This window comes from Labrus mixtus, chromosome 21 (assembly GCF_963584025.1).
Source record: "Labrus mixtus chromosome 21, fLabMix1.1, whole genome shotgun sequence".
NCBI lineage: Eukaryota > Metazoa > Chordata > Actinopteri > Labriformes > Labridae > Labrus > Labrus mixtus.
The window spans coordinates 3,986,189-4,013,461 of record NC_083632.1 but is presented as its reverse complement, the minus strand read 5'-3'; the positions used below and the strand labels follow the sequence as shown (position 1 = coordinate 4,013,461).

The 27,273-nt window shown below is 41.8% G+C and overlaps 1 protein-coding gene across 26 annotated transcripts in view; it reads left to right on the top strand.

The window, feature by feature from the left end:
• Positions 1-27,273, top strand: part of LOC132955077 (ankyrin-3-like) — a 159,135-nt gene that overhangs the window by 43,964 nt on the left and 87,898 nt on the right. For 9 of the 26 annotated variants that reach the window (XM_061027751.1, XM_061027748.1, XM_061027746.1 and 6 more), the window contains exon 1: positions 509-1,383. The exons of 2 other annotated variants lie outside the window; for them this stretch is intronic. In XM_061027751.1, the coding sequence (XP_060883734.1) occupies positions 1,267-1,383 (117 nt within the window). In that variant the 5' untranslated portion in view covers positions 509-1,266. Of the gene's footprint in view, positions 1-506; positions 1,384-20,478; positions 20,594-27,273 lie in introns of those variants that run through there. 15 more of the 26 variants (XM_061027754.1, XM_061027750.1, XM_061027747.1 and 12 more) reach the window with 4 other exon arrangements.

The window sequence follows — 27,273 nt, the reverse complement described above, 5'->3', positions numbered from 1 at the left end:
TTTCTTCAACGTCCTGCCAGATGATCCATTAAGAAAATCAGTTTGTCGTCAATAATCGTCTGAGTGTCACTACACGGGATTCAAGCAGTTTGGTTTTAATTATGATGAATTTAATTCAGATTAATGTAACGTTCTGTCTGTGGTTAGATCTTGTTTTGGAGCGAAGGAAGAAAAGTGTGGATGGAGGCAGTGAAGAGGCAGAGTGAGAGAAGTTTCATAACAGGAGCATCATGACTGCACTCTGCACACTGTGCTATACAGGACGCTGTGTGTGTGTGTGTGTGTGTGTGTGTGTGTGTGTGTGTGTGTGTGCTATATGCACCCTGTGTGAAGTATCATCATCCTTTTCTCGCTTTTATCTCAGGCAGCTGGTACTGAGCAGAGGTATTCATCCATCCCTCCTCCCTCCTTCTTTTTTTTCTGCTGTCCCAGCTGCTCTCTCTCTCTCTCTCTCTCTCTCTCTCTCTCTCTCTCTCTACCTCTCTCTGCCCCCTCCTTCCTCAACCCTCCTCCCTCCACCACCTCATCCTCCTCCTCCACCCCCTCCTTCTCCTCCTTTCTCTTACCTCCTTTTCCTCTGTCATTTCCATCCTGTTCACATGTCCCGGCGAGGCGGCGGTGACTGGAGCGTGTGTTTGTGTGTGTGTTTGTTGTTTGAACATTGAGAATGGCTCAGCTCAGGTGCAGGCATCCGGCTGTGGGGACCAGTCCAGCAGGACCTAGGACCAGTTTATTTACCCAGACAACAGAGCTCTCCTCTGGGCTGAACGCTGGAGCTTGAGCCCATAGTTGGACCTCCAACCTTGGAGCTCTACTTCCTGTAACTGAACTGTTTTTTTTATACCTTATATTCTTAATCAAAAGGACAATCTGAACTGACTGTGGATCATTTGAGTAGCTCTTTTTTTATTTGTATGATTGGCACTTGTTTTGCACTTTGATTGGAGTCTGTGGAGGAGCTTCAAGAGGTGAAACAAGAGGAGTACGTCCTGTCTCCGTCCTGCCCCAAAGTGCATCTGCTGAGTCTGGATAGCTGCCGAGGGAAATAAAGAACAAAAGAAAAGAGGGCAAGAGTTGCAACAAAAAAAAAAGGAGAGGAAAATCCTCTTTCACACACCTGTGAGGGCTCCTTCTCGGACAAAAGCCAAGAAAAGGAGGGACAAAAAAGACAATTAGGAGCGAAGAAGAAAAAGAGACTCCGTTCCCTCCGTTCATCCCTCCTGCGCCCCGTTTCCCACCTGTGAGGATTAATTGGACTGGAGCAGCATGGCGCACGCCGCCTCGCAGCTGAAGAAAAAGGCGGATGAGAATCTCAACGCTGTGGAGGATGAGAAGGAGAAGAAGAAGGCGGCGAGGAAGCGGTCGCGTGAATTGAAGAAAAAGGTAGAGAAAAAGAGGAAAAGGAGGAGGAGGAAAATAACAGGGAGAAAGAGACAAAGGGAAAGTAATGGAGGAATGAGAGCTGACAGGGGAGAGAGAGAGAGAGAGAGAGAGAGAGGCTGGAGACGTTTCGGTCTGGTGGAGGTTCTCTTTTGTCATGATGCAGCCTCCTCACACACACACACACACACACACACACACACATGCACATACACACACCAGTGTGATAAGAGGGGTGGTCCCAATGGGAATAATCAGGGAGGGGAGAAGGAGGGGTAAAAGACAGAAAGATGGATGAGAAGAGAGCTCGGACAGGGAAGAAAAGAAAGATAACAAGGACTGGCTATAGAGGACAGTTTGGTATTTTAAGCAGCGGTGTTGCTATAAATATGTGTGTGTGTGTGTGTGTGTGTAGAAATGATCACCTGTTTTTTGACTCCTAAATACTTCAATAAAAGTCTGTCATGCACACACCCACAGACACACACTCTCAAGTTGCTTGTTTTGTCTTAGAAACTTGTAATTTGAACAGGTGTACCTCCCTTTGATAGGATGCTTGTATATCTGTGTGTGTGTGTGTGTGTGTGTGTGTGTGTGTGTGCATGCATGTGTATGTGTGTGTGTGTGTGTGTGTGTGTTTGGGAATTGTCCTCAGTCACCCCGCTTTGTTTCCATGAAAACTTTCGTATAAGAAATCTTTTTTTTTTTCTTTATGGCATCACTTTGCACATAATGCGTCCCCTCATCCAGTCTGATAAAAATATTGCGTGTGTGTGTGTGTGTGTGTGTGTGTGTGTGTGTGTGTGTGTGTGTGTGTGTGTGTGTGTGTGTGTGTGTGTGTGTGTGTGTGTGTGTGTGTGTGTGTGTGTGTGTGTGTGTGTGTGTGTGTGTGTGTGTGTGTGTGTGTGTGTGTGTGTGTGTGTGTGTGTGTGTGTGTGTGTGTGTGATTTGGTGAGAAATATATTTTGTTGAGCAAGATTTTGTGAATTCAGCGGAGGAATCTGCACTAAAGCCAAAAGCGTCATCAGTCACACCCTGCGGTTAGGTGTGGGTTGATTTGGTGCATGTGTGTGTGTGTGTGTGTGTGTGTGTGTGTGTGTGTGTGTGTGTGTGCGCACATGCGACACTCTGCAAGGAGGGACCTGGTTTTGGCCACACACGCGCACACACACACACACACACACAGACACACATACATCAATGATCTGGTCAATAGGTCTGACTTAAAATCAATAATCACACTTTCTGTTGTGACATATTTGACATAACAAGCAGGTTGAAGGCTTCAGTGTTAGAATAACTTTGTCCACCTCAGTGTGTGTGTGTGTGTGTGTGTGTGTGTGTGTGTGTGTGTGTGTGTGTGTGTGTGTGTGTGTGTGTGTGTGTGTGTTTGTCTAGCTGTGATTGTTGCGGTGCTCTAAATCATTGGTGTTGGGCCCTCCGTGTGTACATGTTGACATTTCAGCTTGTGTGCATTTGTGTGTTCATGCTGAATATAGCCTGAGGTCGTCATTAGTCCGGGGTTAGCCACCTGTCACAAAGAGTCAATAGCGGTGACCTCATTAGCATCAAGGTCGGAAGAATATAGAGAGGTGACTTCTAATGGTGGACAGAGTCTTGAGTTGTTGCTGAGAATAAGTGCCAAAAAACAAACGTGTTATATTTTTACTGAGACAAATTCTGACAGTGTCCTAAAAATGGCGATATACGACGCATGTATGTTAAAATGACCAAGCCGTTAGCAGTGGTCTTCTTTCTGCACGCTTCGACGTCCATTTTCAGTTTGCAGATCAAGAAATCTGATTTAAAAAAAAAGCAGAAAAAAATCTTTAAAAAAAAAAAAAGTTAAATGCTTGTCTGAAGTTTAAATATCTTTTATTTTGAAAGTGCAGCAAATGAAGACAAAACAGTGCTAGGGAGTAAACTCATGGTGTAAAATGTTGTATGATAGAATAGAATAGATGTTTATTGCCATTTGCACAGGTACAGGACGGTACAGGTACATTGGAATTCTTGTACGTTTCTCCCTGAGTCAGCTTCTACAAAAAAAAGTAAAAATTATATAAAAAATAGAAAAGCATTATAAGAAAAAAAAAGAGTAGAAAAGTACAAATAAAAAAAAAAAAACAGCTAAGTGATTTAAAATAAACTGTGCAGAAGTTATACACCGTATTAAAGCAAAGATATAATACAAAAAAAATAACAAAGGGGAACACTGTACAATGAGATGAAAATATAAATATGTTTTCTTGTCATGCTAATTTCAAGTATCACACTTATTAATTTAATATCATTTTTATTTTTTCAAGTATTACAGATAATTACATCATTTTATTGATCACAGGAACAAATTACCACAAAACAACCACCATTATTCATGTTTTTTTAAATGTTGTGTTGCATCAGCGTTTGCTACCAAAAGGAAAGATGTGACAAACTGCGACATAGATCTTTGTTAGGTACACACAAGTGAGGAAATCAATCCCTACACTACAGCCCTTCTCTAGAGTTTCGACGGTGTTGTAAATCACATTACAATCCACATTTTGACACCAGTGATCGATTTTGAAGGCTTCAGAAAACATAGATTATTCTCTGCCAAAGTTGGATGTGTAATCCAGATCGACCGCGCAGTGACGTCTGTTCATCGAACGCAGAAGGGGATTCAGGGTAAAACTCAGACGTCGAACGAGTCACAGAAGCTTGACTGTGATCAGGAAAGGAGGAGGAGGGAGGTTTGACCTTGACAACACAAGCTGACAATCTGAGCCCGAGTGATCTTTAATGGCGTTTCTATTAAAGCAACAGGTGAGAGAAACGTGTTGCCGTGTAGTGTTAAGTGTGTGCGGGGTGACATCAGCACTTCTCAGTGTTTGTAGTGTAATGCTACAGGGAGGGTATCGGCTAGCCTCGCCTCACTCAAGGTAAATCCATACCACTGTCTGCCCCCCCCGGCTGATTCTTGGCACCGTGTTGCAAAAATATCCTCTCCCTCCTCGGATCACATCACCTCAATTACCTTTTCTTTTCTTTTCCTGCGCTCACATTAGCGCCCCCCCCCCCCCCCCCCCCGCCCGCCTCCTCTGTCTCTCTTGTCCCGTCTCTATGCCTGTTTCTGTCTCCCTTTCACACACTGTGGAGATAACAGACGCTACGCTACACTAGGTGTCACTGTCTCCCCCTTTTAACTTTCCTGCAGTCCATCTTTTGCTCTCCCTCTCTCTTATGGGAACATCTCAATGATTCAGGGAATACAAAACCCTCTTTGCCTTCTCAGACAAAGATTAGCATCTTATCATGAGTCAGAAAGTGTTACCATTGGTTAGCTTAAACGTCTAAGCTAGCCCCGGCCTAAGTTCAGAACAACAATCCATCAATACCTCAAACTGTCTCAGTAACTCCACATATACAAAGTCTGTTGGAAGGCAGGAAAGTATTTATTTTTAACAACAGTTTGATAAATTGCCATATGGCCTACTGCGAAATCAAGGCTATGGTAGCAACAGGCATTCCTAGCTAGCTCTACAACTAGAGTAGCATGCTAACTTGCTAGCTTGTGCACTGCTGGCTTTGCTAGTTGCGTTTTAGCTGTAGGATGAAACTGGCTTCAAGCTTGGGTTATAGTTATAAGAGTTTTTAACAAAAATGTTTTACTCAATTTTAGTCAAAGTTAATTTATGTTGTCACTTTCTCCTTTGTTCAGTCTGTATGCTATGCTACATCGGGTTAGCCATTTAGAGCTAGATTCGGCTCGCCTGCTTAGCTTTAATTTATGATAGCATGCACAGGAGAAACAGGGGAAACAGCTAGCTTGATTCTTTCCAAAGTTGCATTAGTTTACAGCAGAATTTTGAAGAGCACTTTATCCTTTTTCTGGATTCACTGTGTTTTTTTTCATTGGCCCTCCTGGTTACTCTATCGTTCACACTTCTACTACATTTTAATACACATCACTTTCTGGAAGTGTCCTCCCTTTGCGTACATTTTCTTATATAACTGAATTAAGTAATGCTTTCCCGACCAGTTCATCTGGACGCCAACCCTGAGCGCATTATAGTGCGTTTATGTTTCTGTGCTACAGGAAGCTGAGAACAGAAGTCATGCATTATGAACACCACAGGGACCCAATGTGGCACGGCTTCCATTAAAGCTATTACTGTAGCTGCAGGCTTCAAACAAACATGCACTACTTATGGACAAGCTATGCTATGCTAGTCATGTCTCCTGTAGCTTCTGCAGTCAGTCGGTCTTTTGGTTTGCCGCCTGGTGGAACTGGCAGTACTGGTAGACTGCTGATGAGTTTCTGTTTTGGTGATTTACAGCTCTGCCACAATATGTGTCTGCAGTGCACTTCTAAATAGCGTCCCCTTTTCTTATTGAAGCATCACTCATTATGAAAAGTGTAGCCCCAATATTGGTATTTGTGCAAAGAGCCATCTGTGGGGGCTGACCTTCCGGCGCGGAACAAGAGAGTGATATTTCCTTCAGCAAGGGATGAAATTGGCAGCAGGGGCGGCTTCAGTGTGACAAAAAGCTTGAAGGCAGAGACGTGATATGAAAACACTTCTCTAAGTGAAGACTGCTGGCATCACTTCCACTCATCTGCTTGTTTCCTTTATCAATTCAGCCCTCATGCTTTTAGCGACGGTGCGACTCCAGACTCCGAAGCAATCAGTCTCACCTCTACTCTGCCCTTCGTCCTAAAAAACAAAACAAACAGGCAGTAAACAGATACAACAAACCCCCCACTAAGCAAAGCATCAACCGTGCAGCCTGCAAACACGAGCTAACACCATGTGAACAACTAGCCATTGAAAATAAAGGAGGAAAGAGGTGTATAATAAATATGGTAACACTTGAGGATTTGAAACTTAGATTAGGGAAGAGAGGGACAAGATGAGCCAGCCATGGGTAAGATGACCTACCTCCTGTAACTGGGCAAATGTGTATATTTTTGACAATTAATCACATACATTATTTCTATCTGGCTCTCTACATTAAGGAATAGTTTGCCCAAAATGTGCACAACAGAAACCAGGGAAATTCCTTGTACGTGAAAACAATCAGACAAAATTCTGTGAAAAGTGCAACGAGATGTAGCTCTTAAAGAGAAACTTCAAAATGTAAAAAAAACTGTGACTGCTGATGCAGATATTCCTTCTTTATAGCAGCTATACACCGTTTCACCGGGGAGGAGGGGCGGAGGTGGCTCACATCTCAGCAGAACATTCGCAGAGATGTCGTTGATGTTTTTTAGTTTGAAGTGAGAGGTGATGGGGGGGAGGGGAGGGGGAGGGGGGAGTGTGGAAACGCTGCTTCTTCAGAGGTTTATTTTTGGGAAAGACTCGATTCGAGGCCTCCTCTCTCGCTTCTCCGCTCTGCCACCTCGCCACCCCCTACACCACCTCTCTCTCTCTCTCTCTCTCTCTCTCTCTCTCCTTTATCCCTCCTCCCCTTCCTCCCTCACTGCATCTCTGTCAGCTGGCAGAAGGCTGTATTGTTCTGCCACACTTCTGCTTCTGGGACTGGGGGGAGGAAGCAGCATCAACACACACACACACACACACACACACACACACACACACACACACACACGAGTCCCCTGTGAGCCGTCATTGTCCCACATTAATCCCTCGACACTTATTTCAGCCAAGATTCATATTTGACGCCTACATATTCTTTCTGCTCTTTAGCCAGTGAGTCTATTTCTCTTTGTTCCCACCAGATCTGCTGCACACATATAAATATTTAATCCTTACAACTCTGATTGCCCTCTCTGCATAAACACAACTATAGTTTACATCTCTGTAGAAAAAAGCAGTTTCCATTACAGTAAAGGAAAAAAAAAGTATAGCTTATTTTTTCATCCAAAAATGAAAGTTTATCTGTAAAATATTTAAAAAATAAGAACTTCTTTGTGTTAGAATTCAAAATGTCTTTGAGTTTAGAAGATTTGGTGTCAACGTCTCCCTCTTCGTCTCTGAATCTCTCGCATATCTTATAGAGTTAAGTCATCTCTAAATGTTGCGCCGATATAAACATTAAAAAGCGCTGAAGCTTGTAATTGCTTTCAAATAACATTTCGTGCAACACGACTCCTAATTGCAAAAAGACAATCATGCAACACACCGTGCTGATCGTATGAAGATGTTGCTAAATACTACAAAATGTATGCACCAAGCAAGTCAGTGTGAGGTTACGTTCTTTAACACATTTTTAAATTGTAGATAACGGGTGAAGTAAATGAGAAAAAGTCACTCTTTCAAGCTCCTCAAATGACGTCATTCTGCTTTTTTTTTAATCCTCTTTGGTAACAATGATCTTTGTGTTTTCTGAACGATCTATGAGACATCTAGATTGATTTTCCAAAGTTATTTCACATTTCATAAACAAAATAATTGATTCCTCGAGAGAGAGAGAACAATTAACAGGCTGATTGATAACCGAAACAGTCAATATTCACCGCTCTTGATTGCTTCTGTTCTGCTCTCTCTTTTGCATACCACTTGTCCCTTTCTAACTTAATCGAATCCATTCTCCAGTGACGCGATTCATCAATCACTTTGTCCCCTAAAGGCACAAAGTAGAAAGACACAGGGTGAGACGTTGAAGATGAAGAAGTATACGGGCGGATGTTCTGTACAGATGTTCAGCTAAATTGATCTTTTTTTTTTCTTTTGTGATTTGAGGGTTTTACAGATTCAATCCTGAAGGCCGTTCAGAGGAGATCAAACATTTTGATGTTTAGGGATTAAATCAAATTGCATCAGGACTTTTTTAAAAGCACAACAACAGGCAGAACAGAGGGAGCTGTTTACAGTCTTCAAATGAACACTTAACATTTTAGTCCTGACGAGAACTTTAAAGGTATAGTATGTAGGATTGTATGACAGTGTTTACATTTAGATATCAGAGAGTGGCAGAGAGAACTCCCATGATTCCCCACTTTTACACAGCCTAGAAATACATTAAAAACCACACACTGATCGGCTTTTTACTCTTAACATAACGCCAAAATCATGGTATCGTATCATAGCTTTGTAGCTTATGGTAGCATATCATATGGTATCTTATTGCATCGTAACAAAGTTAGTCTTATAGTGTATCGTATGCTAACATAGCACAAGCTTAGGGTATCGTATCAGTGTCTCAGTTGAACCACTCCCGCTTAAAAATATTAACTTTAGTTTATTTTTATTTTGTCCTCACCACATAATGACAAACTGAACGACAACAATGTTCCTCTGTCGTCAGTGGAATGCAGTGTCATTTGTAAGATGATGGTAAGGTTTTTAAAAAAAAGCTTTGCACACGTGGAGCATCTTTAAGCTGGAGCGCCAGATGCCAACACAGACTTCTGACAGCACTCAGCTCAGAAGACAGAAATGAGTAACCTAACTGGAGAGAGAGCAAGAGAGAGAGAGTGTTATGAATAATAGAGTGACTCCATTACAGAGCGGAGGAGAAACGACAGCTGGAGCGGGAGAGAAGAGATGAAATCTGGAGAAAATAAAAAAAAAGGGATTAAGAAGGGTTAGTGGGAAGGGGGGAGGGGGGAGGGGGAGGGGGTGAGGAGATGGAGAGGAAGAAAGAAGTTAATAAGTTTGCATGTTTTACTCCATCTCATTGACTGTAACGCGGCTCCAGAGAGGGTTTCTGCGCCTTAGGATTGGTGCAGAGTGTGCCAAGCATCCTGATTGGTTGATGGGGGAGGAGGAGAGGGTTAGAGGGGGGGGGGGGAGAGGTAACACTTCACACCCCCAACATGCTGAGATACATGAGAGAGAGATGAAATCAAATTAAAAAAGATGGGGACTTGGTGGGTAGATATGTGGAGTGAGCTGTAGGAGAGCCGACGGATGGAGGGGTGGAGACATTGTGTGGTGAGATGAAGGAGTTTGGGGGGGGGGGGGGGGGGGGGGGGTTTGAGTGGGTGGGTAGGGGGGGGGGGTGGATGAGGATGTTGTTAGTTAGCCCTTTTATCCTTCTTTCCCCCCTTCTTCCCTGCAGCTCCGCTCTCTCCTCTAATGTGGAGGATCGACATTAAGAACTGGGACGCTCCATTCATTTATCCACACACACACACACACACACACACACACACACACACACACACACACACACTTTCATCCCAGCGTTTCCTCGTTTCACTGAACGCACCGATGTTTTTGTTTCCGTTCTCTACAGCTGGATTAGTGTTTCGCACGGTGAAATCTGAAAATATTCAATTAGCTGGACTGAAATGAGAAACCTCTTTGTTTGTTTGTGGCAGTGATGATGTCATACATAAAGCAGCCCTAGCTTTTTGTTAGCTGAGATGAGCTGAAAATCAAGTTTTTGTGGCTTCTTTTAGCTGAAATTGTCGTTAAACGGCAAATTCAAGTGAAGCAATCCAGTGTGTGTTATATAACTGTGTGCTTTTAAAACTTGGTTTATGAACATTACACAGTTTGGGGGCTTCCTTCTTGTGTCTGGCTCCGTTTTGGATTTGTTTCTTGGTACATTGTTGGACTAATAACAGACTTGAATTGACCCCACTATATCTCCTGCCTACATTACCCATAATGCCACTATAGCTGTTTTCATACATGCCCCCCTGATTAGAAAATTTCAGGACAGCCTTCCTCTGAAATATCCTTGAGTTGCCGTTCCACAAATGTCCCACACGTCTTTAAGAGAACGAGCGCCGATACAGTCGGGTATCATCACCCCCGCCCCGCCTCCTGAATATCTCAAATTCATTTTCTGGAGTTTAGTGCATGTGTGAAAGGTTCTACTGTGTGTAGCAAACAGTTTTGATGGGTTATGTTATTTAATGCTCACAGCGGCTAATTTAGCCTGGATAAACTATTCTCTTAAGTCTGGCAATCTCTCTTTTTTACTAACAAGTCACCTCGCTGTATGTTAGTTTTTTAAACAAACTTCAAGTCTTCACCTTTAAACAGAAAGGACTCAAATGACATCACAAGGGGTGCTGGGTTAGCTCAGTAAGTGAAGCGTGCGCCCCATGTACACAGACTAGTCTTGTTGCACTGGTCGCTGACTCCTGATCAGCAACCGTTTGGTGCATGTCATTCTTCACTCTCTCATCCCAGCATTACCTGCCTCCCTTCAGCTGTCCTTTCGAATAAAGGCAAAGTGAAAAAAAGAAAGACATCAGATTCGATGCAACTCCCTCCGGAGCCTGAAAAAAAAGAATGATTGATCGAGAAAAATCAATAAACTAATAGTTTTAAGAGATCTCTTATCCAGCCTACCACAGACTCAATCAGCTGTTGCTATGCCAACGTCTTAAAGTTCAGACTTGTAACTTTTTCTTTGTGAAAAAGAAAAGAAACCCAAACGTTGCTCCGTGTTGTGCTCTCATGTTGGTTACAGCGTTCAGCAGAAAAGACTCAAATATTGAAGTGAATGCTTCAATCAGGGGAACACTGGCATGCAGAGAAGAGAGAGAAAACCGGGGGGCAGGATTATGCGTATGTGTTCTCAGTGGGTGAGGTGTTGATTAGTGGAGTGAGCCCAGCACGGAGTCACGACACAGACAGGAAGTGCAGTGTGTGTGTCAGTGTTGGTGTGTGTTTGTGTGTGTGTGTGTGTGAGAGAGAGGGAGTCCTCTCCGCTGTTTTAATCCCAGGGTGCAGCAGACATTTTGAAGGTGAGCAGCAGGGAGGAGACCTGTCTGGATCACACAGACGGAAATAGACAGACAGAGAGACAGACAAAACTTGAAAACCAAATTTTTTTTTTCAAGTTTAGTTGAACATGTGATGTGATTTTTAAGCAGATTTCTGTGATTGACATAGAAATATAAGAAGAGGAAGTCATGCACTAAAGGAGAGGTGTCAGAGTGAGGGGTCTGCCCACAGCGAGAGCTCCTGAGCAGGTGGGGGTGTTTGGTGCCTTGATCAAGGACACCTTGGCAGTGCTCAGGAAGTGGACTGGCACCTCTCCAGCTACCAGACCATTTTCCAGACTTGGTCTGTACCGGGACTTGAGCCGGCGACCCTCCGGCTCCCAACCCAAGTCCCTGCAGACTGAGCTACCTCCGCCCAAATATAATGATATCCACTGAAAGTGTGAATGAAGTGAATCTTGTGAAAACACACAAATCATTCGGGTTTGATTTCGATCTGACCGAGTAATGAAACTGAGAAAGAGCAAGAATCTTAATGCAAAGTGCAGCAAAGTGCAGTAGAATACTTTCTCCGTCTTCATTTTGTTCATACATTTTTATGTAGTTTGATTCAGTTTGCATCAACAGTGTTTAAAGTGTGACTTTTACTGAACTCCAGACACTGTGCAGGGTTGACGACCTAATGTTGCTTTTTGAGACGTTTGTTTTCATGCATTGGCCCAAACTTTGTTTAGAGAGATGTAGCATCTGATCCAAAATCACTGCCCTCATTAACATGATTCCTCCCTGTCTCTCTCTCTCTATAGAATATGTATCCATGCTGATGTATATTGATCCATTGATTGTATTTGATTTACATGTCATGCACATAAACACCCGACCCTCCTGGGGTTTATGAGACACCAGAAACACAGTCGCTGTGGTCCAACAAGCTCGCTTTTACAGCTCAGTCTTAATCATCAAACCAGAAGAAATCAGCGGTAACGGGAGACATGTTTAAAGGTTATCTACTCCTCTGTTTTAGAAATATATCCAACTTCTCCTTAGGCTCTTCTGGGATTTAAGAAAACAGAACAGAGCAGAGGAAAAAAAGGCTTCCGTAGTTCAGTGCAGAATCTCATTCAGCATTTATGTCTTTCTACATTCAATACAAAAAGTAAAGAATGTTCTCGGGGTTTGCTTTCCATAATTTAGGACAAATAAGCATCCACTACGGTGCAACATTTCAAAACTTTCAGCTTTTGGGATTGTTACAAAGTCAAGAAGTAGAACATTTTGTTTGCACACACAAAAATACAGCTCCCATGAACATTTAAATCACCAAAACTGTCACAAATACTCTCTTCTGAAGTGAAATGTTCATCTCTTTTGTTATCTCCTGTGCCCCCCAAAAAGTTCTCTTTTTCATTTCTTCCATGCTGTGAAATTGCCCATTATTGTCAAGCTGAGATGTTAAACCCGTGATAAAACCATTCCAGCATCAGCTCATCAAACACCAGCTGTTTTAGTCAATGAGAGAAGAAGAATAACATACTCACCGCTTACTTGGATGTCATGTTAGCGTTTTTTAGCTAATGGCAATAGTTTTGAGATGCATGCAGTGTGAAGCTAGGAGCTAACTAAAGAGCGCTAACATTAAAGTCGAAGCTTGATCCAAAGGCAACTGGACCTGGTTGAAGATCTTGAAGAAGTTCCTCCTCTCCTCCGAAAGGCTTCTTCAGTTATAAACTATCTGGTGGACGGAGCTAGAAATGTAGCCCTCTGTGGATCATTAGCATGCTAACATTAGCCTGCTGCACACCAACGCAGGACACAGACAATTGCAGCTTGAGCCATGCAGGGACAATTTTGTCGACCTCTTGTGCTGAACGTATTTGTGTGAAATTAAAGGGAGGGGGGCTAGGAGCTTATATGATGTTCAGCTCGGTTGGTAAATTGGAGCTTCTGATAAATGTTGTTTTTTAAATGGGATGAAAACACGAGTAGTAGTAAAGAGTAGAGAAATGCTCTATTTAAATGATCTAAAGGTGAGAAAGTGAACTACAGATTGTCAGCTGTGACCGTGGCAGTCTCAGCCCAGTGAAGGTGACTGGTCATGGTCACGAGGCCTCAGAGTCAGCAGAGGGAGGAAATAGCGACGCTGCTGATGTAGTACATACAACTAAAGTGCTCGATTGATTTCCTGAGCAATTCCTTAATTGCCCTTTTGACTCATTGAGCTGGAGAGCTGAAGGCTGTTGGTCGTACAGGACCTCTGCTCCTGGTATCTGATCACTGCAGGCGATCTTATTTGTCGAAACAGAAACAGGATAAAGTTTGATTTAAGTTTCAGTTCCAGGTCTTAACTGTTCCTCTAATCCACTCAGATTATTATACACTCGCACTTCATTGTTGGGTTTCCTTAGTTAGCTTTTTCTCTCCCTCTTTGTATATTAATTGACAGTCATATCTTGCTACATAATTGGTCAATCTCAGGATAGATCCTTTAAGCCTCTCGGGAGTTACAGCCAACTTTTCAAAGTGTCCGGTTTAAAGATAAAGCAGTCGCATTGACTACTGCAACTCCTTACTGGAGGGTCTTCCTGCGTGAACATCCTCATTAAAACCTCTGCAGATGATCCAGAACGCAGCAGCACAACTTGTCTTCAATCTACCCAAAAGAGCACACTCTGTACACCTCCCTCAGTCGCTGCTGGCTTCAAATCCAAAACCTGTTTTGCTCACTGACAGAAAAGCTTTACCTGAACACCCTCATCCAGGTTTATAAACTCTCTTCTACCCAATACGCTCTGCTAATGAAAGACGTCTGGTCCAACCTTCACAACATGGGCCCTAAGTCTCAAATCAAGACTCTTCACCACTGTTACCCCCCCTGGTGGTGGAATGAATAACCAAACGTCGTCTGATCTGAAGAGTCCCTTACCACCTTTAAGTAAAAGCTAAAGACCCAGCTCTTTGAAAAGCACGTATGCGCTTAAAGAAATTGATATCAATGTAGATGATGATAGTGAGGATTTTATTGGGGATTATGTTGGCATTGATTAGAATATTTGTGATGATGATTCACGTGAATAAACGAGATTCCCACTGTCCCTACCTACGTACTATCCAACGAAAATACAGCCAAGGGAACGGGCTTGGCAGAATCAGCGGGGGGGAAAAAAGACTCTGTTGAGCTTGACGGTTGTTGATTTTGTTTTTTAAAGAATCTTCTGCCGTACACCCTGTGCTCTGCCTCTGTGCGCTGCCTGTCAGCACCTTTGTCTGTTCGGACTTGAAGCTGCTCGTTTGCACTTACTGACATCGTTTCCTCCTCTCTAGGTCCTTGCTGGTGTGGTCTCTCTCTTTATGCGTCTGCTCCTTCACACAGACTGTTTACCTCAATTCAATCAAAGCTTGCTGAAACACAAGTGGACAACTTAACTTAATCTACAAATTTGAGAAACTGTAGCTTGTGCCGTGGTAAATCCTACCAGATCCATAAGCGTCAAGACATTTCATTATAACATCAGTGTATGTGTTTTTTTTTTGCAAGACTGCAATGCTTCTTGCAAGCTTGCTCACAATCTTATAAACCACTTTCTCTCATTCTCTGCACTTCTGCAATCTCCAGACACTGTCGGGGTGGGCTCTAAACAGCTGAATCCATGTAACCTTAAATGCCCCTTTTCCTGCCAGCCCTCTAGTAGAAAGTGTGTGTGAGACGTTTGGGTGCAAGGAGGCAATAGTCTGAAACATTCACCAAGAGAGGGAGGGTGGGGCGATGATTTTCCTACCATGTCCAAGATTTTCTGCTTTGTCGTCTTTACTGCTAGCCTCTCTTGCTTTCTACTTTCCAGATTGTTCTGGAGAAGCATACTATTTAAATGTTGCAATGATGCAAACCTAGAAACAGCCTCCACAACTGGAGACTCTTCCTCGTCCTCCTGCATGCTCTACCTCTTTGGTAGTCTTTTGACAATCTCCTGCTGTGAGGTGCAGGTGTGAAAGGAAAGTCTGTACATTTTTCAGATTTGCATATCCTTAAATTGTCTGGAAAACGTGAAGAGATTATGTGTGTAAAGACTTTCAGATTATAGATTACAGATGTTGCAGATGTCTTTAAAACAGTAGGCCATCTGCATGCATGAAGGGCTGGTTTTGTTGATCCCGTGCGTGCACACTCTGCAGCCCGGGTTATTGCTCTGTGGGCCAGGACAGATGTTAATTTATTCATGAGCAGCGCTCTGTCTCTGTCAGGTGACATTAAACCAAACAGTGGTACAGTAGCTGAAGATGTTCTCCTGGTTTTATCTCTCCTTTTTTTTTTGGTCCTCACTGTGTTTGTTCTTTGCAGAAGTCAAGTCAGATTGACGGTTTGACACCCAGATCTGAGCGGACAGTCTGCCTTAAGGTGTTTCTGTCTGATCTCCGCTCTCCCCCTCTGGGCTGGTCATGTCTACCTTCTCTCACACACACACACACACACAAACTCGGACATACATACACATATATACGAGCAGCCTTACATCAGCACTGCCTGTAATCCAGCAGCAGCAGAGCAACGTCATCTCCCTCATCCAATCAGGAGACAGCGGCACACATCTGCCAGCCAATCAAATGAGGGCTAATGAGGGGGACAGAGGCTGAAGAAGAAGTAGTTGAAAAATAGAGAGTCCCTGACACACACAGCAGCATGTGTCTGATGATGTCTGGAGTTTGAACATCTTTGAAAGAGGCTATAAATATGCCAAACCACAGTGATGATTCAGCATTTATAAGTATCATTACAGAGATCACAGATTTGTAATATCTCACTTTGGAACTGCAAAGGAGATGTGAAAACGAGAGCAGAGAGGAGGAGGAGGAGGAGGAGGAGGAGGAGGAGGAGGAGGAGGAGGAGGAGGTGAGGAAGGAGATACGCTGTGTTTTCAGCCTCCCATCGAGTGCTGTGAGAGTCCTGAGACTGCAGTAGACAAGCAGCCAATCAGATCGCAGCACTCCACAGCCAGGCGGAGGCACTCACAAACATACAGTCAAACACAAACACACACACACACACGCACACACACAACCTGTGCATCCCTATAGCAGCCCATTCCCTGCTGATTTCATAACATAAACAGTACAAAATAGATGTTTTTAAATAGGTTTGAAAGTAACTGAGTTTTGATACAGAATGAATAAAACTATTGAGTTAGGATTTTAAAATGTGTCCTGGGTGCTGTTATTATTTTTTGTAATATCAATCAGGGAGAGGAAGTCATCGTTTACATGAAAGGAGTCTTCTGACTGTTCACGTGTGTGTCTGTTTTGCTGCAGTGGATGCAGTACCGCTTAATGACCACTAGGGCCTGATAGTGGACCTGCAAATTAATGAGCAGGAAGCAGGCGAGCTGAGGTTGGTGTGTGTGTGTGTGTGTGTGTGTGTGTGTGTGTGTGTGTGTGTGTGTGTGTGTGTGTGTGTGTGTGTGTGTGTGTGTGTGTGTGTGTGTGTGTGTGTGTGTGTGTGTGTGTGTGTGTGTGTGTGTGTGTGTGTGTGTGTGTGTGTGTGTGTGTGTGTGTGTGTGTGTGTGTGTGTGTGTGTGTGTGTGTGTGTGTGTGTGTGTGTGTGTGTGTGTGCTATCTGTCTGTTTTTGTTTTACTTCTAAGATTTTAAATCAAGAGACAGAATATTAATTTGCTTTAGGAGATGAAATAATTTTATAACCAGAGATCACATCATTAAAGTACTCTGCTTATTATTGAACTGATACTGATAAGTATTGTTATTAAAAATAAATCCCTCCTGAGCTTAAAGGTTTCCTAATTGAGAAAGTTCACATTATATTGACCACTTGAATTATTCATACAGTTAAAGATACTCAAAGAAATATTTTATGACGATCTTTTGATCCCTCGCCTGAAGCATGTTTCATATTGGAACAAAAAAAAAATCATAATACAGGTGAAACTTTGTATTGACATTCTTATATCTATACTTGTGGGCTGCAGCCATGTGGTTAGTGGTGAGCGCTGTTGCCTCAATGCAAGAATTGGTTCCTCGTTCAAATCCCCCGTCGGACAGGAACCTTTCTGTGGTCGTGGTCGGTTCCCCTCCAGGTACTCCGGCTTCCTCCCACAGTCCAAAGACATGCTCGTTAGTTTAATTGGTGACTTTTAATTGCACGTTGGTGTGAGTGTTATCATGATGTGTCTCTGTTGGTCAGTCCTGCGGTCGACTGGTCACCAGTCCAAGGTGTTCCCCGCCTTTCACCTAATGACAGCTGGGATCAGCTCCAGATCCCAAACAGGACAAGCAGAATAGATAATGATGGATATCTATAGGTGTTCATTTTAATTCCTAAATTGTGTCTCTTATACCAAAATACAAACCTTATTTCTTCACACTTTAACACCTCTAAAATCTGTGTTTATACCTGAACAGGTAAAAGGAAAGTCTGTATTGTTAAATGTCTCATAACAGGTTTTGGTAATTGACAGTTTAAGATACTCTGTGTTAAGCTCACATTTCATCAAACGTCACTGACTGAAAGAGCGGCAAACGTCCTTTGAAACATCTGCTGGGTTGTAAAAAAAAAACATTGTTAACCACGTTTGGTTTATGTGGGGCCGAACATTTCTGCGTAACATCTGCATGTCATGTGATGTGACATTGATACAAATCCCCTCGCAAATCGCTCGTCCTGCTGGACGGTTTTAATCTATACGTGTTTATATTAAAGATTAAACAGACACGCAATGAAGCCGGTGCATCACTGTGAATTTAGGCGCTTCTGTTGCTATGGCAACCCGCCTCTTTCTCTTGTCTCTTGTCTCCTGTCTCCCTCCTTCTTCTTCTCCCCCCCCCCCTTCACAGATGTCATGAAACACAGAAGACGGATCATTAACCCAGTGTGTGTTTCTGTGTGTGTGGGTGGGTACGTGTGTGTGTGTGTGTGTGTGGTGGATGTATAGAAGTGTGTGTAACGTGTCTCTCATGGTTAACCCTGATGCTGTGGATTGTCTGAAAGCCTCTGTTCTGCCTGCGCTGACAGATGAGACACACTCCTCCGTCTCCAGGGTGAAGACGTGAGACAGAGTACAAAACAAATGAATCCTCAACACATTTAAATAATTGTATCATTAATGTATTTGTAGTTTATTTTTATAGCTGAGTATCTAAAAGTGATAATTTGCTGACTCATGTCTATATCATTAAGTGTGTTTACAGTCTCATCCGTGTATTTAGAGCCTCATATGGGTTTGATTTTATCTGTGAAACCATCTCTGGAACACAAGCATTATTAGTGTCCCTGTATACATCATGGGGATAGTAGACTATGTTTTTGTTAATTAAGCTGGCTTGAGGTCTGAACTGTCTCCCTCACTGGGACTGCAGCATGTTGCAGACCTGTGTGGAGGAAGGTTTCAGCTGCAGAGGACTGAGGGAGCTTAACAGGAAGTGCTTTGCAGGTGAAGTACCCCACCTGACACACTTCATCCGAGAATAATCTGCCCTCTTCAAAAGTGATTTTCTGTCTTTATAACAGCACAAGATCCTGATCTGCAGACTGTATTGATCATGCCCCCCCCCCCCCCCCCAAAAAAAAAGCAAAACACAAAGAAATTGTAAAAAAAAAAAAATGTATTTGAGAATTTCAAAATAAAAGAAGTTGAAAAACACAATATGTTTATGCTGAAGCTTTAGGTCTTTAATATTTATCTTTTTTTGTGCTATGGGGGATGACATGCAGCAAAGGGCACAAGTGGGATTCGAACCCACAGCCCCTGCAACTCTGTACATGGGGCTTGCAATATTACCACTTTAGGCTATCGGTGCTCCCATACTTATCCTTTTTAAATAAGTTGTACTTACAGGCAACTACTTTCACGAACAAAACAAAACAAAAAAGACAAATTTGATGAAAGTGACGGCTTACGTTAAATTCACTTTCTTGTCTGACTGACACTCATGTAGTGATTCAGCATCAAGTTCAAGGAGACTTCCCCAAAGAAAAGAAAGTGCAATTTGATTACTCCTGAGTCAGCATTAAATCTGTTGTAAAGCTTTCTGAGTAAATTAAACTAAATTAAAGTCAGGTGTACAGGTGTACCTCACCTCTGCAGAGTGAAGGTACAAATGATGTCCAATAAACGGTGATTCACTTTAATGACATGACAGCAGTTTTCCTCTGACATCACCTTCAGGGTGGTAAGGTCAAAGGTTGTCGTCGCATCGGTCGTCTCTCAACCGGAAGGTCGGTGGTTTGATCTCCGGCTCCTGCAGCCACATGTCCGATGTGTCCTTGGGAAAGACACTTAACCCCGCACTGCTCCTGCTTTACATAGCAGCCTCTGCCATCAGTGTGAGAACGTGCAGGTGTGACCTGCGGTGTAAAAGCGCTTCGAGTAGTCAGAAGAAGCAATATACAAGCTCAATTCCATTTACCATTTCGCTGTATCTTTGCAACACAGTGAATCAAACTAATATTCTGTCACCATTTCCTGATTAAAAAACGATTTAAAAGACAAAAGGCAGTAATATCCAGAGGCTCATCAGGCTGTATTTTAAGCTAAGAAAACATTTTGATAACCCATTAGCATCCATCAGGCAACATATTATTCTATGTTTGTGTGTGCGGAGAGGATGTTTGGATGTTAAACATCCACATCCACACCAGTGAAGAAGAAGAAGATAGACATGGTGGATGTAGCAGGTGAGGTCAGGGAGGGTTTACCTCAGCATAAACAAAACAGGAAATGGTTGTAAATCAAGCTGGATTTATTGTTTTTAAAAATTACAGTTTCTCAGGGTCCAAGAGGATACCTTCAAATGTCTTTGTTTTGTCCGGCTGAAGTCAGGACCTCAAATATATTTTATAAACATTAGTTTGATACAGAGAACAGCTACAATTCCTGATGTATAGTTATTTGTTGTTTATTATTTTTTCTATTAAATCATGATTCCTTAAAGCCATGATGATATTTATGGCATAATGCACATTGATTAATTGGAGCTGAAAGGTATAAGTGATCTTCTTCTGAACAAATCTGAATAGATGGAAATATAAATGTATAAATTACTTTCTTTATTCAGTTAAAGTTGAAGTTGTTCTGCCTGGTGCCAGTGCCTTTCATGCACACACACACACACACACACGCTCAGAGCGGTGTATTGTCCTCTGATCCCGAGTTGTTCCAGTGAGAGTTTGTCTGAGATTAACGCCGGAACTCATCTGTCCCCCCCCCCCCCCCCCCCCCCCCACCCCCCCCACTGCCTCCACCATGCTCTGGACTTTCTCACTGCAAGCCAGGTATTTTTAGCTGTGACATAATGCCCCTATCCCTCTCTCTCTCTCCGTCTCTCTCTCTCTCACACTCTCTCTCTCTCTCTCCGTCTCTCTCTCTCTCACACTCTCTCTCTCTCTCTCTCTCACATGCACATACAGACGTCCCTCCCCCTCTCCTCACCCTCTCCTCTCTTGCCCCCATCCCTCTCTCCCTGGCTGCCAGGCTATAGGGCTAGCTGCTACAGTAAATTGAGTGATCAGGTTTCTCACTTTGAGCTGCAGGCTGAGAAACATGGCAGTGGAGGAGGCAGCAGACTATTTGGTGGAAGTAAGTCTTTCCTGTGTGTTTACTTTACTTTCACACGCACTTTACCTCCTCCTATCCGGCTGCAATGTTGTTATGCTAACAAGATTTGGGAGGATTTATAGCCTGTAGGATTTGAGCATTGTTGTGGTTTAAAGGATCCAGACATGGGACGTTATAGGCTGAGGAGAGGGGGGACGGGGGGGTCGTTGATGGGACGGGTCGCAGTGGCAACTCTGCTGCACCACTCTGCTGCAGTGTGCGTGAATGTGAGTGTATGTGTGTGTGTGTGTGCCTGTTGGCATTCCTACCTGCTTTGCTGTGATTGTGCACTTATAAAGTCCTGTTGATTGGGTTCTCTTATGAGCGTTAACATGCAGTGGTTTGTGGATACAGTTTCATGTTGCAGCACAGGGATGTGTATGGAAACACCTGACCTTGGACAGTGGCGCATGCTCTGTGTCTGTTTGGGGAAAAGGTGAATTAAGGTGCGATTAGGAGAACTTTATGATACAAATTCATCATAAAGAAAAAAGATTAAGGTTATGATTTCTTGTCATGACTTATGTTGTCATTAACTTAAAACCACCCGTTAGAGGATTCAGAAAGCCCTTCATGTGTCCCTGTGATAACTCAAAGTCTCTCTAAAGTGATACACAGTGAAAGCTACCTCATGACTGGCTTACTGCAGCAGTTTAATGGTAATTAAGGAGGTATAGGATCAGATAAATGCAGCAAAATCTCAACTTTTTCCAACCTGCAGATGAATCCAAGTCTTAAAGGATGTGAAATTAATGTTCTGCAGAGCTTGAATTTCAGAAATGAAGTGTTTCTGTTAGATTAAACAGTAAATGCAAGCTTGTTTACAGTATGTGACCTAATGTGAGCTAGGTCATGACTGGTTTACCGCAGCAGTTTAATGGTGATTGAGGAGGTATCAAACCGGATAGATGCAGGAATATCACAACCTTTCAACCTACAAATAAAACCAAGTATGCATGGAGGATATCCATCTAATGCTTGAATTTTGCAACTTTTTTCCATCTTAAAACATCAAGTTTTGATGATATAGATTTAATGTTCTGTATGATTTTCAGTCATTAGGTGTTTCTTTCGGCTAATGGAAAAACTAGTTCATTGTTGGGATGCAGCTTAAACCAGCTGAGTAATGTCTCTCTGCAGTACGATAATGATAATTAGTTATTACTTCAGGTTATAGCAGGAATTCTGCAGCTTTTTTTACCGGTCAATTAAACTATATAATGCTGGGGGGGTTTAATGTTTTTATAGTGTTAGACTTTTAGGGTTTTTATTGTTTATTTTTAAAGGGGCAGCGCACAATTAAATGTTATTGCACCAGAGTTAGCTAATAGCTAATTTACATATGTTATCCTTGGGCAGGCAAACAAGTAATACACAGCAGGAAGTACATAATATCACAGAATATGTAAAAAAAAAAAAAAAAGTCAATTTGTGTAAAATGACACTTAATAATATATCAGATTAAATCCAAAAATATAAACAAACACTGCAAAAAACACTATAGAAGTGTCCATTGTTTAAGCTAGCTCATGACTGGCTTACAGCAGTTTTAATGGTAGTTTTATATGCGTTGGTTTAGATATTAGCTTGAATTTTGCAACTTTTTAACTCATTTGCTATTAACCCAAATAGGGGTGCTTTAATCTAAAGTTCTGTAGTGTTTAACTCTCAGTTAATATATGTTTCCGTACAGTAAAATACAACAGCAGGTAATATATAATAGACAGAGGAGGATAGCTAATATGACTAGCTTGCTGCGTTGGCTTTATGGTATCTATGGTAATATCGACCTACGATTGAATTAACTTTTGAGGATCCATGTGTTGTAAAGTGTGTGACATAATTATTCTGTTAAATATAACAGAATGAGTGAAATATGAAATACAGAGCTAGCTTATCGTGCAGCAGCTTGATAGCTTTCAAGAGGCAACCACTCAGATATTCACGGTTATTTTGATACTTATTTTGAACTGTTAGTTAAAAAAACAATAGAAATCTTATATGTTGTTTCCTTTAACTTTCCCTCAACTTTTTGTTTCTGTTCAATAAATACAGAAAACCTAGCTAGCTGGTAATAAGTGATATACAGCGTGAACTAGCTTATGTCTAGCTCGGCTATACTGCAGAAGTTTTATGAGGAGGTTAAAACTCAGACATTAACTTACAGTTTCTAACTTTTCTCTAACCTACAGACCAAACCTAGTTATGAGGATGTCAGTCGAAGGAAATGTAGTGTTTGACTGTCAGTATGTGTCTTCAATAAAAGAAAAGCTAACAGGCTAAATTTGATTTAGCAGAAGTTTCATAAGGTGCTTTTACCTTCAAGAGGCCTATCTGGTGCAGTTTTACAACCTATTTCTCTGAACTGCTTATAAAAAGTAAAAGATAAAGGTTAAAAAAAGATTTAACTGTAGTGTCTTACATTCACTAATAGACAATTCTGTCACACAGCTTGTTAGCTAGCTGGTGGCATGTCAGACTGTGTTAGCATGTTTGCAGGGAGCAGCTCTCATGCAGGAATGTGTGCAACTGTATGAGCGACTGAAGCATTCTCTGCATATCGCTCGTGGATATATTAAGTTTCAGTGAAGGGACACTTAACTTAAAAAAACTGAAGCTTTTTATCTTTCTTTAAACTTCAGATTTGAGTCCAGAGTCTTCATAGTATCTGTGCACTTTTGTTACAAACATATAACCTACAATTGAATGTAAGTTTGCCTCAAAGTCTTTCATGTATTCCAAATGTAATGCACATTTGACCACATTTATGAGGCTAAATCTTCCACATATAACCAGGAACAAAATACTACCTGGTAAGTCACCAAATCAAACATACAAAACATTGATTGAATCGCTTTAAGATGAGCTGCTGCTCCTAACTTAATCCCTAAAATATCACAAACTGTTGGCTGTATCAAACCAAAACATGAAGACTTTTGTGTTTGTTCGGATTAGCAATGAACAAAGGTGTGCATAAAGTGCATAGTTTGAACCAAAGTCCCTTATATCTGACCGCCTTAAAACCAATCGTATTCAGTTATATCTTATGAAACAAAGAAAAGAAGTGAATCCTCCCAAATAAGAAGCTGAAACTAGAGAATGTTTGGAATAAATGCTGGACCTAAAGGTGTTATTACTTACTGTTTGAATTTGCAGATGTATTTTCTGCCTTTTTGTCTGGTAGTAAATCAAACGTTTTGATATTTCAGCTCTTATTTGGACACAGGAACAGTGTGATAAACAACATAGTGACAACTGCATTCCCGGCTCACACCGACGACCAATGTGGCCGTGTACTCGAGCCGCAGCAACCTGAGAGGCCAGTGATGAAAACAGTGCATGCTGATGGCAGGAATAGCAGGCATACACACTCACTCAGGATGAACAGGAAGACATTTTTATTGATTCTAATTCTGGAGTCGTTGTGCGGTCTCGGTGGACTCTTATCAGTGACATTCCTGTGTGCACATGAACATGCATGTACTGCACAGTCTGTACTTAACACAGCTGCTAAGCTTTCTTTTCCTCTCTGTGTTGGCTCACATCACGTTATATTATCTCATTTTCCCCATTTTTGGGACTTTAAGGTCATCCTAAACAGGACATATAAGGGCAGGAAAAGAACGTAAGACTGTGATTTAAAGATAAAGGGCTATGATCCAGCTTACATGTTCAGTTTATTAGCTATTTGTCAGTAGCTGTTCAGGTGAATTTCACTGTTTTATGTCTTTGACAAGCTTGTTTTAGATCCTCCCACTGGGGATTAAGCCCATATCGTCTGGTTGAATTCAATTATGAGCTCAAGTTTCCAATTAATTCAGAAACCTTTCATCCGTATACAACCAGGCCTTGAAAATAATTGACAAAAAATGAATAAATAAACCATTGGTATTACTTCCACATAAAAAGTAAATCTACTTGACAGCTGTGTGTAGGTAGATGTAGGTGAAATCCACCAGACCTCTGCTGGACTTCAGCACTATGTGTTTAGAGAACCTTCTAAGAGCATGATGCTTTAAAGTGCAATTTCTGATAAGTTATGAGCAGCCGAGCTGGTGCCACTTTATCTCAAAAGGTTTGGCATTGTGCCTTTAAACCCTTTCTTTATAAAAACACTCAACAGAAAAGTGGGTTCGTCCTCTGAAAATTTCTTATCACCTGTAGCTACTAGCCAGGCTAAGTTAACAAATGAAGGCCGACCTGAATTTGCACAGTTATAATGAGGGCTAGATTTACATACTTCACATTAATTTCATATTGCTGCACCTTTGCTCATTATTGTATTTTTAAAGGTCACATATTATGTAAAATATACTTCACCATGTTTCTCTAACACTAATATGTGTCCCTAGTCTGTCTATAAACCCCCCAATCATGAATGTGTGCTCAAACAGGCCGTATGGAGATTTTCCCTTCATGACATCACAAAGGGCAGTAACCCCTCCCCCAGGTGGGTGACACTCCCACAGCTAGGTGTTTGTTCTGCCCTCTGAGTCTGCCTTCTCACCGTAAACAAGAGGACATGGTGCAAGAAAGCCCGAGTACACCCAAGCCCTTCCAGAGAGGGGGCGTGGTCAAACACAGCTCATTTACATATTTAAAGCTACAGACACAGAAACAGCCTGTTCTGAGCAGGGCTGAAATAGAGGGGTTTATAGGCATGATCAAATACAGGATCAGAGTGGATTTAGAACAAGAAACTTCACAGACGTGTTTTGGAAAGCTCTGAGACTTATTTAAACTTGTGAAAAATGAGAATATGTGATATAATAATATGTGACCTTTAAGAAGCATCTGATTTATAATCCTATGAAAAGGTGGAGCTAATTACACAAAATGTGGTAGGGATTAATTTCAGGTCAGAGTGGAGGACTAAACCTTCCTAATTGAATTAAAAAATCCATATTTACTTTTGCTTCTTTGCGAACTTGTCTGGTGGTGATCATGTGTGGGTGATGTTTTTCTGTGATGTGTATTGTCGTACAGAGGATTGTGTGTCATGGGAGTTAATAGCTAAGCAGTCACTTCATTAGCAGGACGTAATGATTGCTTTCAAAAGCTGAGATCAGCTATTGTTTCAAATATGAGCCGGGTTCTTTTTTGGCATTGGTAATAGGAGGGGTTTTATATAGAGTGTCCATTAGTAGTGCGCTTTATAAATGATTGCCAGTAAATCTGCTCCGGAGTAGCCTGAGGATCATCAACATTTGAGGTTTTTTTTTCCTTTCTTAAGATTTAAAGTAATCTCAGTGATATTCGTCCGTACATGCATGCATGGGAACAATGCAAACAAAAACTGCTATAAGTGAACTTTGTATGCACTAAGTGGCGCCAGTTTTCCAGAATGTAAACAAATACAGGATTTAAAAAAAATAACCCATAACATAACTCACTGACATACCCACATTACATTCTTAACGTCTCCCAAATCCCCCGCTTCATGGGAACTGTAGTTCAAAACTGAACGTATAGTTCTCTTTATGTGGAAGTGAATCAAAGAGCATGAATAGGAGTGATAAAACCATATCTTAAAAATCAGTTGTTGTTTGAAGGCAGCCCCCACAGACTGAATGCTGACACCAAAAACACTCTGTGTGTGTGTGTGTGTTTGTGTGCGTGTGTGTGATCATGAACTCAGATAAGATTCATTCAGCGAGTGGGAAATGAGCTCAGCGATCAGCTTTAGCCGACAATCAGTCTACAATAACAGAGATCATGGTGCGGTGAGCGAGACAAGACCGTCTAACACACGGGACCAACTCTCTCCTCTGTCACGTTACGCTATATTTGATGAGGTTTTTAAAGCTTCAAACCTCGACTCATTCAATTACAAATATCGAATGACCAATATGTTAGATATCTACTGAATGAAATCATGAAATGACATTTCCATATAATCAAACTTTAAGGAAACATTGTATGTTGAAGTGCTAGGTAATCAGTCAACAATGCAGCAGCCAGTATGTCCTCCTTCTAACTTTAGATTCTGGTCCTGGATTGGTCTGGATTTGTTTGGACCAGAGAAGGTAGGCGGTTTTAAGGCACCCCCACGCCCCTCGGTTTCCCAGGCAAACGTCAAACCAACAGGCGTTGCAGCGATTGAATTTGGACTGCAGTACCCATTTTAAACACTAGGTGTCTGAGTTACATACTGCTCCTTTAACTGATAGATGTTTACATTCTACAAACTTCAATGCAATGTTAAGGCTTCCTAATGCTATGAGTGCTTTTTGCAGTAACTTTCGGCCTTTCAGAATAGTTTTGAACCTCAATGAAAACTTCAGTCTTTGTATTCGATGGCTGACTCTTTCAAAGGACAAATATTTGAGATGTGTTTTGCATCATTTTTCCCACATTTCTGATGTCAACGAAAGCTTTTGGATCTCCACCAGAATCTAAAATTGCCTTCTGTATGTTTGTTTAAAGTCTGGCTGCGCACCATGAGTTTGTGATGACATTCTCGCCTGCTTTGAATATCTCTAACGCAGATTTAGAGCCAGACTGTAACTTTCAAATCAAGAAATGACACATATTTCCATATACGTATAAAAAGTTGAAATCCTAAGCACACGTTTATTCAGCTTGATACACTCAGGGGTTTTGATGTTGAAGTGTTTCTTGATCTGGTATGACTGTTTGCATACAGAGGCTTATGTTGATGT